Source organism: Haliaeetus leucocephalus, unplaced genomic scaffold, assembly GCF_000737465.1.
Source record: "Haliaeetus leucocephalus isolate CR32 unplaced genomic scaffold, Haliaeetus_leucocephalus-4.0 Scaffold206, whole genome shotgun sequence".
Lineage (NCBI taxonomy): Eukaryota > Metazoa > Chordata > Aves > Accipitriformes > Accipitridae > Haliaeetus > Haliaeetus leucocephalus.
The window spans coordinates 11663733-11676724 of NW_010972642.1; the positions used below are offsets into that span (position 1 = coordinate 11663733).

Genomic DNA, 12992 nt, shown 5'->3' on the forward strand with positions numbered 1-12992 from the left:
AGTCCTTTGCTGGACAGTCTACTTGCATACACTTAGAAGAATATAGATATGTAAACAGACTTTTTATTAAAGAAATTACTTTTGTTCAAGGTCATGGTCACAGTGTTCTTTAGAGATGAATTCCTATATTAAAGCAAAGTTCTCGTAAGAAATGAGGAAGATGTGGAAGCTTACATATGGTCAGATTTGATGTAATAGCATCATTTTAGAAAAATGGGAACTGCAAGGAAAACACACTAAACAAGCAATGGTTGCTTTATGCACTTCCATAATTATGGATGGCAACGAAGACAAAATCTAGAGTCACCAATTACACTGCAGCTCCTCAAGTGGATCTCTAAACTGTTTCTTTGGTGTCTAATCCATTCCACAGAATTCACTATTGTTAGGCTTTTGTTCCAACTGTTCATTCATTTTTTCAGTCCTTAAGTCAGGGAAAATTCTGCATTTATCCTATGATGGTTTGATTGGATCCGCAGCCCATAAAATCCTTTCTAATTGGAAGTAATTAGATTATTCCTGAAACAGGAGTATTGTAGGTGAAATTATACGCTGGGACTAATTATTATCCTTGGTTTTGTTTTTTTCCTTCAAGCTGAAATTCGTTAGGAATGGTTTTGAATTTTAATCATACGCAAAACTAAATTTTTAAGCAAACTCTTTGTTAAGTTTATTTCTTCTCCAGTCCCCACCTGAAGATGCACCACTGGATTATGATGCATATAAATACAAATATGAATATAAATAATTTCAGCTTCAGTGAACATGCTGATTTGTTCACTTTGTTGCAGTAAGAGACAGTATTTAATATAAGGCTGCTGTTTTCATGTTGAACCAGAAACAGTCACAGTGAGCCAAAACAGGCGGTTTCATCTGTCTACACCATCATTACAAGTGGAAACAGAAAACAGAAATACATTAATAAATTTATTAGTCTGGCTCCATCATGCTGTTGGTCACAATAATAGTCATCTAAGCAGCCACCAGTGCACCACTGCTTATTCACTTCAGTCCTTTAGAATGACTTTTGCACTTAGGACCTAGGACTGAAGTCTGTTTAGAATAGTTTCTGTAGTTTTATTTTAAAAGTAACATAGAAAATGTCCATGGATTTTCATAAAAAAAGGTAATGATTTCAGCTGGCATAGTTTCTTGCTTTCAGTCATATTGGGAACAGTCTGTGGAAGTTGCATGCAAATCAGATTATTTCTCAGTGGAGAGCTGAGACTGGTGAGGCAGCGGGCAGACCCTGTCTGCATGACTGTGCTCAGGTTTTGCAGAATGCTGAGTATTCCACTCTTTATTGATAAGAATAGTATTTACTTCAATTTAAGTCCAACTGAACACATTAAGAGTGCTTTTATTGATAACAGATGACTTTGAATCAAGCCCTCTATTTCCCAGCTCCTTTAATCTGGGGTCTGATAACAGTATTGTTTCCCAATGAAATGCTCACCATGCTCTGGTAACCTCTATAGTTTGTTGAGCAAGTTCCTGTCTTCCAAAAGGTGAGGCTACAGCTTTTAATCACATCACTGATGCCGCTGTGACTCTGTACTGGCCTGGGTGAAGTGACCCATAAAAAATGGTCAAACCATTTTGAGCCATTTCTCTTATTCAGAGCACTTGTTTTGCAGGGAATGTAAGTAACACTGAAAGGAAGAAGCTTTACTGCTTTTCTCTGCTGATGATCTGGACATGAGGTCTGTTGAGCAACTGTTCCACATCCTCGGTCCTTCCCTGCCCACCTATTTCAGTGGAGCATCTACCCCAGGAGAAAGCCATGTGCCCCAACGGCAGTTCTCGTGTCTTATAGGGGCCACGCACAGGGGACAATCCTTACACGCGACAACTGCACAAGGGCTGGCGTGAGCCGTGCTCTCTCCCCAAACTAGCATTTTGTCTATTTTTGTCCGACTAGCAGAGTCAGCACTTTAGGAATGCCTACGTAATAGTTATATTTGTCTAATCCCTTGAGGCTATGTCCGCAAACTTAATCCACCTACTTAAATTTGACACAAGTTGACAGGTCTTTGTGACAAAAAGCATTAAGTGACCATCCTCATGCTCTTTGACATATGAAAGTCGCTTTAATATGCTGCTGTTCCACAGACAGATATCATACCTGTCTCCATGATGATGCAGCTATAGTCCTCGTTTCCCTTTCAGGTAAATGAGGGTAAGCCCTCTGGTCAGACTGAGTGAGATCCTGAATCCCTTGGCTGTTCAGACCAGAGTCTTTGCTGGGTTGCAACTAATCTAGATCTAACTGCAGGGAAAAATTAGTGCAGGAGACTCTCCTCCCTCTTGTGAATGTTCCAGCCCGGCGATGGTGAAATGCTATCTTTAGACTTTGTGCAAGCCCTGATTTAATGCCCAAGGTCATTTCCTTCACCTAAGGGGAAGAAAAACCCCCACTACTCATTTTCCAATATCATTGAGAGTTCCTAAGCCTACCCAAAACAAACCTGGTCATGAGTACAGAGTTGCAATGTGAGAAGGGTTATCCAGCCAGACCTCTTTCCCAGTACACTTGCTGATAACCTGTAGCTCTCGAATGGTCTGAACTGCAAGTCTCCAGAATACTTTGCTCCCAGCACAGTAGTAGAGTAGGACCTGGCGACTGTTTTAGAACTGTCAGCATGCCTCATCATTATGTTTACACTCCAATGTGAAAAGTAATATATATAATGTCAGGGAGTTGCTATGCTTGTTGCTGTCGCAGAAGTCAGTGGAAGTGGGAATTTAGAGCCCTTGAAAAAAGGCCACCACACATAAGTACCCTGCCAGTTCCCTGCCAAAGCTTCTTGTGGTTATTGCAGGTCGGATGTCAGTGCAGCCAGACCTAAAATGGAATTGAAATTTTAAATAATGATAGTCCCAATTTAACATGGTTCTGAAGCATTTTGGTAACTTTAGCACATGGGTAATCTCATGGAACTTTTTAAACCTTAGTTATCTTTATGCATAGCAAGAGATTTTAAGTCTTATTTTATCCGAAAAACTGAACATGGTAAATGTGGAACAGTGATGGAAAATTGTTGGTAATGGGTCAAGTTGCATCTCCTGCTGATTTTCAGGAGTGTATGTGTACATGTACATTTATAAATCACAAATAAAAATGTCTTGGCTCTAAGTGCTCATATCCTATGTCGAACTGGATCCTGAATGCATCTCATGACATGGCTGAGGCATGAAAGCATTTCTGGAGATGTTATTTAAGTGACAGTTGTGCTTTCACTTTATTTGCTAACTATACTTCTTAATATACTATACTTTCTGAGTAGCCACATAGAAAGGACTGGTAAGTTAATTCCTTTTCTTGCTGTGGAATTATATATAGCCAGCTGCTTTACAAGCTTCACAACCAATGAATAACCCAAGGTCTGTGTTTAGCAGGACACAACCCACTGAAATGCAATATTCTTGGCCTCTTAAATAAAGAACTGCAAAGGAGAGACCATTAGCTTTTGTCTTAGAAACTGTGAGGCAGAAGTTAACTTTAGGTGTTTAGTAGAAGGCCCCGTTGACATTATGGTATCAATCCAGCGGTAGTTGAACCTTCACCAGCCTCCTTCCCCTGTAGCTCAAGAGGCATCATTACGACCGAGAGAAGAACGCTTCTTCTCCCAAGGGGTGAGGAGCGCATGCTGGAGGCAACATTTTCTCCACCGCCAGCCCCACTGACAATGCCTCAACAGAGAACCATATTAGGCCATGGGGCTGCTGGGAATGGCATCTGGGGACTCCAGTGAGCATGCCTCCTAGGGAAGGAGCACAACCGTAAGCTGCCGGTTGAGTGCACAGAGCCCTTTCCTGGCTGACAAGCCTGTTGCAGAGGTCAGCCAGAGAGGGCTATCATTCTTTGGGGAGGTGGAAACTACTCGATGCTATTAATGGGTTTTTTCCTGGCTGTCCTCAGGAATGGAACTGTAAGCCTAGCATGACCATGAAAGGGGTCGCACATGGCCAAAAGATTATATTGAAGTATCTCCCATGTCTCTGCCACCCCCAGTGCCTGGAACTCTCCCCCTTCCTTTTTTTCCTCCCACGCCATACTTCAGGTCTCTCCCCTGAGCTCAGTTCTTGCCTCAATTTTTGTAGCAATAGCCCAAACAACCTTGAATTATGGTTTAGGAAAGAAACCATGGACTTCTTGGTCTGGCTTCAGTCATCATCCCATCACAGAATTGCAGAATAGCTGAGGTTGGAAAGGACCTCTGGAGATTGTCTAGTGCAACCTCCCTGCTAGCACCAGGGTCAACTAGACTAGGTTGCACGTGGTATTGCTCTGGTTTTTAATATCTCCTTGTATGCTTGCATGTATGAGATGAAGTTTAGACTATAATAATAGCGTTTCAGGTCTGGTCCGTGCTGTAGATTTTGGCTAACACCTGCGCCTACTGCTAGGTAAGGCAGGACTGGAAAGTTGTGTGATTTCTGACCAACACTACTGTGTAATAAAACCATGAAATACCTTTCAGAATGAAAGAAAATCTCAAGGCAAGTCCCTCAAAAGCCTCATAACCCTTTCATCTGAGCCTGGAAATTGCTTAGTTTGGTGAGCTTTTGTTTATAAATTTGTGGGTCTTGCTGGTGACCCAGGGAGAATTTTCTAATTCAATGTTTGTAAGAATACTCCCTGTTTCAAGCAATTAAATTTCAAAAAGACAAGTATACAGTCAATAATTTTCTGCTGTTACTTTTCCATGCAAGAAATAGTCTTCCATGCCACAGAGATGTTATTTTATTCTCAGTGGAAGCAGTAAGAAATGTCATGGTAGTAAAGGGAATATGTTCCAAGATATACTTTTTGTGGTGGAATTTTCATATGAAAAAATTTAAATATTTTCCTAGGCCACAAAGCAAAACTTAGTATGTTAGTAATTAGAGAAGAAAAAATAAATTGCTATGAACCTAAGTAAAGCTATTTTTTTATTATCAGACTGTGTGTCTGTTGGTCTTAAATACACATTCTCCCTTTTATTCCATAGGATGGGTGCTGTGACCAGAACATACAGCACTGAGCTCTTTCCCTGTAGTGAGGGATTCTCTTTGGACCCTCTACAAGGATTTGCTATAGCATCCACCTATCTGGCTGGAAGTTCCTAAACCATATCAAATTCACACACTCAGCTTAAAATTACATTTGTATTAAAAGTATTCCTCCCTTTTAAACATTAAATGGATTTATTAAGAATGAGAAGTATGTTTTAGTTATATTTAGACCTGAGTGCAAAGGAATAACCTTACCAGCATTTCTGTGTGACAGAAACCGAAACTTTATTTCCTGAATATGACCTGAGGTGGGGTCCCAAAGGTTAATACCCATAACATGACAAAGGTTAGTCAGAGCCATCTACTGTTACGGTTAAGGATTTCAACCTTTTAAATCTTTGCTTGTTGCAAGTAATTGAACTATAAGTCAATGCACTATCTCCAGTAAATATTGCTATTTTCAACCAGTGTAGAGTCCTAAGGCTTTTACAGGTTGAAAATAAGCTTCCTTTAACATTTTAAAAATACATTTTGTCTAGTTAAATTGTTCTTATGGTTTTAGTTCGCAGAACTTGTCATCCCAAAAGCATAACATTTAAATAGGATAAAAAGCCTGGTTTCTATATTACACATCTGAAAGGAAAGTGATTTAGATTAAAAAACATGATTGAAAGAAACAAAAATCAAACATACTGTAAGTCCTATGCAGAGCAGCTAAGATTATTTTTTTACTTTCTGCTTGCACTGAACTCTAGATCTAATAGTGTGGTGAAAATGAGATAAAGGTCTCTGCATTCTCTGTGCATGATCCTCCTCAGTTAATGGATCCATTACACTTCACAATAAAACTCATATCGGATATTATTCTAGTTGATGGAAAATTTGCTTAAACATAGGATATCATCTGACAGAAGCATATTGACATGGTAAGTTATACATTTAAGCATAGGTTCAAGAGCAATTGACTTAAATCAAACCCAAACTTGAAACTCAACTTGGATCCCATGATGTTCCAGAACTGCCCTAAACTGGAATTGCCAAAAGGTCCCAAAATTTACTGGGGCCCTCCTATATAACTTAATATGAATACATGCAGGCAGACGACCTGTGACAAGCAGGGAGAGACCTTATTGCTCTCTACAACTACCGAAAGGAGGTTGTAGCAAGGTGGGTGTCAGTCTCTTTTCACAAGTAACAAGCGATAGGATAAGAAATGGCCTCAGGTTGCGCCAGGGGAGGTTGAGATTGGATATTAAGAAAAATTCCTTCACCAAAAGGGTTGTCAAGCACTGGAACAGGCTGCCCAGGGAAGTGGTGGCATCACCATCCCTGGAAGCATTTAAAAGACGTGTAGATGTGGTGCTTAGGGACATGGTTTAGTGGAGAACTTGGCAATGTTGGGTTTACAGTTGGACTCGGTGATCCTAAAGGTCTTTTCCAACCTAAATGGTTCTATGATTCTATGACTACTATATCTCTCCAGACTGAACAAGTTCAGTACCCTCTCTTCACAGAGCATAAACTTTAGGCCTCTGACCATGTCACTCTGAAGATGCCATATGTTGCATGTATGAAAGCAAGAAAAATTTAGAACTGCATTAAAACATTAAATGAACCAAAACCTGCGTCCACATTCAACAAGCATACACCACATGTGTGAAAAATATTTGCTTTTACTTGAAGCTCAATATCTGTCTTCTTTCCTCATTTTTCAGAGACTGAAACTGAAAGTGCACCACCACCTCCAGGTTAGTGTAAAAAATGCTAATTTGCACTGTAACACTAACAATGGTTGCATGAGAGTAGATACTGCACAGCCATAATATGATTTGTGTTCATTGTCCCTTTGAAAGTGAGAGGACAGTAGGAAAAGTAAGAAAGCCCTGAAGTAACAATAAGATTTTCTCACTTCACTTTGCCTGAATGTTGGTTTTTCAGATTCAATTTTTGTTTGTGAGAGACTTGTTGTTTGTGTAACGATGCAAATATCCTTCAGGATACAGGAAAATGATGATGACTGCTTAAATTCTGAGGCTAAATTATGCTGTCTTTTTTGATGCTGGACAGCATCTAATTACCAAAATATTCTCTTTCATTTCGCCTCGAAGGTACACTGTGAGTAAAGTTGACAGAATCAAGCATGGGATTCATTTCACCTAATTTTAGCCATCTAAAGATGAGGTATCTTGTCTAAGTTGTTCAACCTATGGCGAGGATCCTCAGTCATACATGCTCATCCAATGGGCATTTCCTGGATAACCCATCTAAAATGTCACTGGATGTCTGTGTATAGGCAATTGCCCTGAGGAGGCTGGTTGTCTAGATTGGAGTGGGTGAATAACTTCCAAGAAGCCAAAGTTAGGTGAGGGGAAACTCAGTCATAAGGACTAGGGCTTCAGGTAAAGCTGAAGCTCTGTGCAAAGCTGCTACGTTTTCTTTAGCAGGAGCTGGAAAGGTGGGCAAGCCTTTGCCTTGTGGGTTTGATTTGCACTGATTAACTTGAGTTATATTCTCTGATGCTGGTTAATACATATATACATTATGCATGTCTAATTTAACCACTTCATGAGTTTTATTCTCTGTATATCTACCTGAACAACAATACCAAACAGAATAAACACTCCCCAGGTGTTAAACCTGCATTTACTTACAGTCTTGCAAACTGACATTTTACAAGGCCGATTCAAGACATTTTTGTTTAAATGATACACTTTCATTAAAAAATGACAAAGTCTGAAGGTAGTGGTATCATTTGCCACAAGGGGTTTAATGTTTAAATAACCCATGTATTATTTTTATGTTAGGATGAACTCTTTCATATTGCATATATTTGTAAGGAAAATTAATTGATATTTCATTCATGATGATTGTATTTTACTCAACCATAAAATCTGTACAGTTGATATTCAAGTAATTATTTTCAAAATATTCACACTGAGGTTCTTATCTGATATACTTTGTACTTGAATTCATGTTCTCCATCAGTGTTAATGTTTAAGTAGAACTGAAACAAGAAGCTACTTTTTGTAGACAGAAAGGAATAGCATCTTTGAAGCATTATATTAAGAACATCTATTAACATTTTCAAATAAATAACATTTTCTTCATTTCTATTTAAATACACAGGATTAAATGCAAAATCACTCCTATAACCCCCTTCCTTTTCCTCATACCTGTACTTCCTCTGCAAAACAAGTAGGGTGTCAGTAGGCACAGACCAAACTGGGATATTTCTAAGCTGGAAGTGCCGGTCGCTTGTCCTAGCTTCCTTCTGCCTGAGTCAGGACGCTGTCATCTTGCATTACCAAGTGCTATCACACAAAGAGGGAGGTTGGTTGTTCAAGAATCCAAATGCTATAACATATAAATATTTTATTGGATGTAATCAGCATCTTGAACTACACCAGGAAATTTTTGGGAAGCCATTGTAAAAGCTCCTTCTAGATCTCAATGTCAATGTCAAGCCACCAGGTTGGTATACCAAGCCCTGATGAGGTTTTCAAATGGAATTTAGGTATGTTACCACCTGCCAAGAACAGGAATTCTCCTAATTCCAGTTCCTAGGGGGAAAGGAAAGTGTTACTGTAGCAAAATTCCCATTAAAAAGGAACAGGTTTAACCATCTGGCCAAGATGGACCACCCGACAACTGGAGCTTGGAAATTTAGGGAATCCAGACAGAAGCATCCGGGAGTCTGTCACGCTTCCAGAATATGGACTTGTCTTCCACATTTCAAGTTTTACTTTTGTAGTTACCGTGGCTATGCACATGTGAACAAGAAATCAGGATAATCATAATATCAGCTGGCTCTTGCAGATGTTTCCTCCAGGGCACAAAAGTTATCTTAGCTCCATCTTGACAATGTTAGTCCATTGACCTTGATCCAAACCCATATTCTATCAGGCAGGTGACAGGTAAGTTTGCCACAGAAAGTCATTGTTCATAGGCAGTAGAATATCGAGTGTTTTGACCTTGAAGACAGCACAATTCATATGACTTGACAAGTCTCTAAATGGCCTTGCATGCAAATTGAATGAGATAGGAAATCAAAGAGAATAGGAATCCTATCAAATCCTGAAATAGAGAAAGCGTAGAAATTTTTATTTTGTTGAAAATACAGTCCAAGTTTTCTCATACATATGAGGTCAAAGATAATTCACATTCACTTGCTTGGAGTAGACGACAAGCTGGGAACTCTTCTGATCAAGAAAACTAAAACCAAATAGCCTGGGAAACATTATGATGATAATGACGAAGATGATGATAAAGAATTAAGAACACCCTCAATACACTCTCTCTGTTGTCTACTTTGTCTTAAGGATAAACCGATTAGGGTGATGGAGCTCTGCATACCATTAATATTTGGCAGTATCTCATGTCTGATCAAATTCCATTCAAATTAACAATGATATGTAACTAATCTCAAAGGCTTTTGTAAATAAGCCCAAGAACAAAAGACTAACAACTGCTACTTCTCAAAATCCCAGTATTTTTCTTCCACTGCATATAGGAACATCAATCTTATGAGACTCATTCAAAAAATAGAAAATGCATTGATATGCACAGAGTTGTAAAATGCTTTATGGGATTACAGCTGTATATTACATATAAATGTATATCAATAAATCTTTAATTTTGGTTTTTCAATATTAGCAGAACCTAGAATACTGCTGTATTTTTTAATGCTGTGTAAGTTTTTCTTTTTACTTTAAGATCCTCTCAAAAATATGCTTGTACTTCCTACACAGAACAAAAAACACCGCAGGAGGGTGAAACTGGAAAGGGTAAAGGTGAGTCCAAAATCTTATTTAAAAAATGGGCAGTAAAGACAACATTCCTAAATGCTGTTCTGATGCTGGATTGCTTGAGCTTTAATTCACAATTTTGGTGCCAAATTTCAGAAGTGTGATGTGAAGCTTCCTGGACCCTTTTTCTGCATGATTTATTCAGCACAAGGAAATTATGATACTTATGAGTATCTTCAAAAATTCTGCAAACAAGACTGACACTTTAGCAACTGTATTTATATAGACTGTGTAATTAATAGGTCAAATTTCAAGTGATTTGCATGAGCAGAAAGCCATGTTTAAGTGAACCTGGATGCTGACACTGACCAAGCTTGCTAAAACTCAGATACTATGCACATTGGTAGCTTTTAAATAAAGCAGACAATCTCCTACTGTCATTCTAAGCTGTTTCTATTCTACCACAGAAACTTGATATTGCATGTTTTACCTTTCAGCAAAGTGCAATAGATTTTTTCATCTGAAAAAAGAAATCACACATTCATCTTTCTGTCCTCATTGGGAGCCCAGCAGCGGAGCTCATTAGAAGTTCTGAAAAATGTCTTTGAGGACTGCTGTGAACAAACACATAACTGTTCCACTAGCAATGCATGTAAAAATCAGCTCCATTTTTAATATACATTTTTGTGGTGCTGAGATTAGGCTCCAGCTCTGTTGGCAACTCCTCCGGTTACAAAGATACATTTTGAGGCAACTGGGCCAAATTCCACTCCTTTTTGTACTCCCTGCCAAAGTAGAATTCAAACAGCTCATCAGCTAATTTTGAAATGAATAATTTTTTTTTTTCTTCATTCAGATAAAAGGCTAAACCAGGCAAAAATATACGTATAACTGATGCAATGCTTGCTTTTCATTTGGCATGGTTATGCTTTTTCATGGCAAATCAAGAAATGGCTTGGTTGAAAATGTATTCCAGCTTTTGGTCTCTTCCAGACAAAATCTTGCCTTTTAGACAGACTGGATGCATACTTGATACTTGCAGATTTATTTGGCAAAAGCATGCATGGCTATTTTTCTCAGCAAAGTCAAAATATAAACACTGAGAGTGTGTGACTCAAGCACCCTTTTGAAAATAAAAATGCTGAACCAGGATTCAGTGCATGTTGTTTTGCCAGCTATCTTTGCATTGAGCAATTATTTTGACATACAAAATTTCGTGTGAGTAATCAAATCTGTCATCTTGGTAGTGGAAACACAATTCAAGAATAATTTGCATGCCTAATGATAGGAAAAAAGATGAAGGTCTTACCTCAAGCTATTGCAGCAGTTAGTTCTGCTTGCTTTAATTTTGATATGAGAGAAATGTTTGTTCCCGAACTGAACATGAATGGTGTTTTCCCCACTGCTTACAAGTCTACATTTTACTGAATAAAAAAGAAAACATGGTAGGTATCTTATCAAATACTTCTATTATCTTTTTATACATTACTATGTTTCTGTTTTGAATTTCGTGAAGAACACAGGTATTTCCTAAGGGGAAAAAAACTTTCTTGGTGCTTACCCCATCTAGGATGATTTTGCTACCAAAAAAATTGCTTGAGATCCTAGTATGGGAAGTGTTTCCAGTTTCAGTCCATGGTGGCAGCAGCTACCTCAATAAGAATTCCAGTGAAAGTCTGAATACCAGTATGTAGAAAGAACGACCTTCTGCCATGCTCCAGTGAAACTGCCAGCTCTGCAAAGCAATGTAGATGCCATTACCAGACACTCAGTAGTAATTTTTTTTTTAATTAGGTATAGTGCAATTGTTCCTATCAGCTCCTGTTTTGTTGCAGAGCATAACCAAGTAAGAGAAAGTGTATTTTCTTAGAGTGATTCTTTCATGTTTGTCTGCCAGAAGAAAATCTTTGTAATGGTGAGCATAATTCACAGAATGGAAAAAGGTTCCATTTTTCCAATCTGTCCAAAATCATGTACACTACCAAATGAGTTGTTCAACAAGGAAACAGGGACAGAACCAGCTAGAAGTTAGCTTTTGTAGAAGCTATTTATAAAAATGTTTCTGTAGCTTCCAAAGTAACGGATTTGGGCGGTTCCCTGAATGGGAATGAGGTGGGAAAGATTTTGTATCTGAATTCCACTGCAATTTTACGATACCTGTGTGTTAGCAGTTGTGACCTCTTTGCTGATAATTTCTAAGGAACAGCACACCGCAGGAACCTGGGACAGCCCCTCTCTGCAGCAGTCAGGCTGTGCTGCAACCTGGCATCTAGGAAAGAAAGCTTGGTAGGCCACATAAACCACGTAGTCCATAATTTTCACGTCATTTCTAAGACAAAGTTAACAGCAGAAGTTAGGAAGATAAAGTGTACCTATCTGTGTGTCTGTTTTACTGTTCTATTTCTTTTTAGTAGTTACTGTCTGTGTGAAATTACATATTTATGTTCCTTTATGTTCACTGTAAAGTTAAGAAATGGCAGACAGTGTGATAAATTCTTTGTTATCTGTGGTTATTTTGCTGTAAATTAGTAGCTCAGAGCAGTAAAAATAAAATTTTCTTGCACAGAATAATCTTTTATAGCATTTTGAGTTTCAAAAATATCGAAATAATGTTGTAAAAAATTCAGGATATATATGATCATCCATTTTATTTTCAGAGAAAAAAGTGACTCAGCAGAAATCTCACCAAATTTACTATGTTATCCCATACTCATTCAATTTAAATTCTTCTGACTTCGTTTTTAATTTTAGCATTATCTTACAGATTGAATATTGTTATAATTGTGTTCCCACTTGCTGGAATAATAATTGAATTTTAATATCAATTTGCTCATTCCTTTTTTAGGTCAAATCCAGCCATTCAGAGAGCTACTAAACTTTCTGCATGTTTTACTGATACCTTTTTCTCTAGGTTCCATCCAACCATCTACTAAAACGTTCATATGGTTCATTCTTGTATTTTTCCAGGTTTCACTTATCCATTCATCTCTCTACTAAAACTTCCATTACTGTATGTATGTACTTCATTTAGCATTTGCAAATTGCCAAGTCCCCTCGATGGGACTGCTGAATACTCTTTGAAAATCAGATGGGTAATTGAAGGCAACTCAATTTTAAACTCAGTCTCAGATAGGTTAAACTGCGCTCAGTAATTTCAGCATAAACCAAAATGATTCAGCCAGTTGGTTGAGTTACTCCGTATTTATGTACCATGAAGACAAAGGTTGACTCTTTGTGGTGTTGGTCTGT

At 38.2% G+C, this 12992-nt stretch overlaps 1 protein-coding gene across 1 annotated transcript in view; it reads left to right on the forward strand.

Annotated features, from left to right (window-relative positions):
* The window catches only part of MYBPC1 (myosin binding protein C, slow type), an 80143-nt gene that overhangs the window by 13874 nt on the left and 53277 nt on the right, over nucleotides 1-12992 (forward strand). The window contains exons 2-3 of the mRNA XM_010566283.1: nucleotides 6714-6746; nucleotides 9747-9788. Of these exons, the coding sequence (XP_010564585.1) occupies nucleotides 6714-6746; nucleotides 9747-9788 (75 nt within the window). The remainder of the gene's footprint in view (nucleotides 1-6713; nucleotides 6747-9746; nucleotides 9789-12992) is intronic.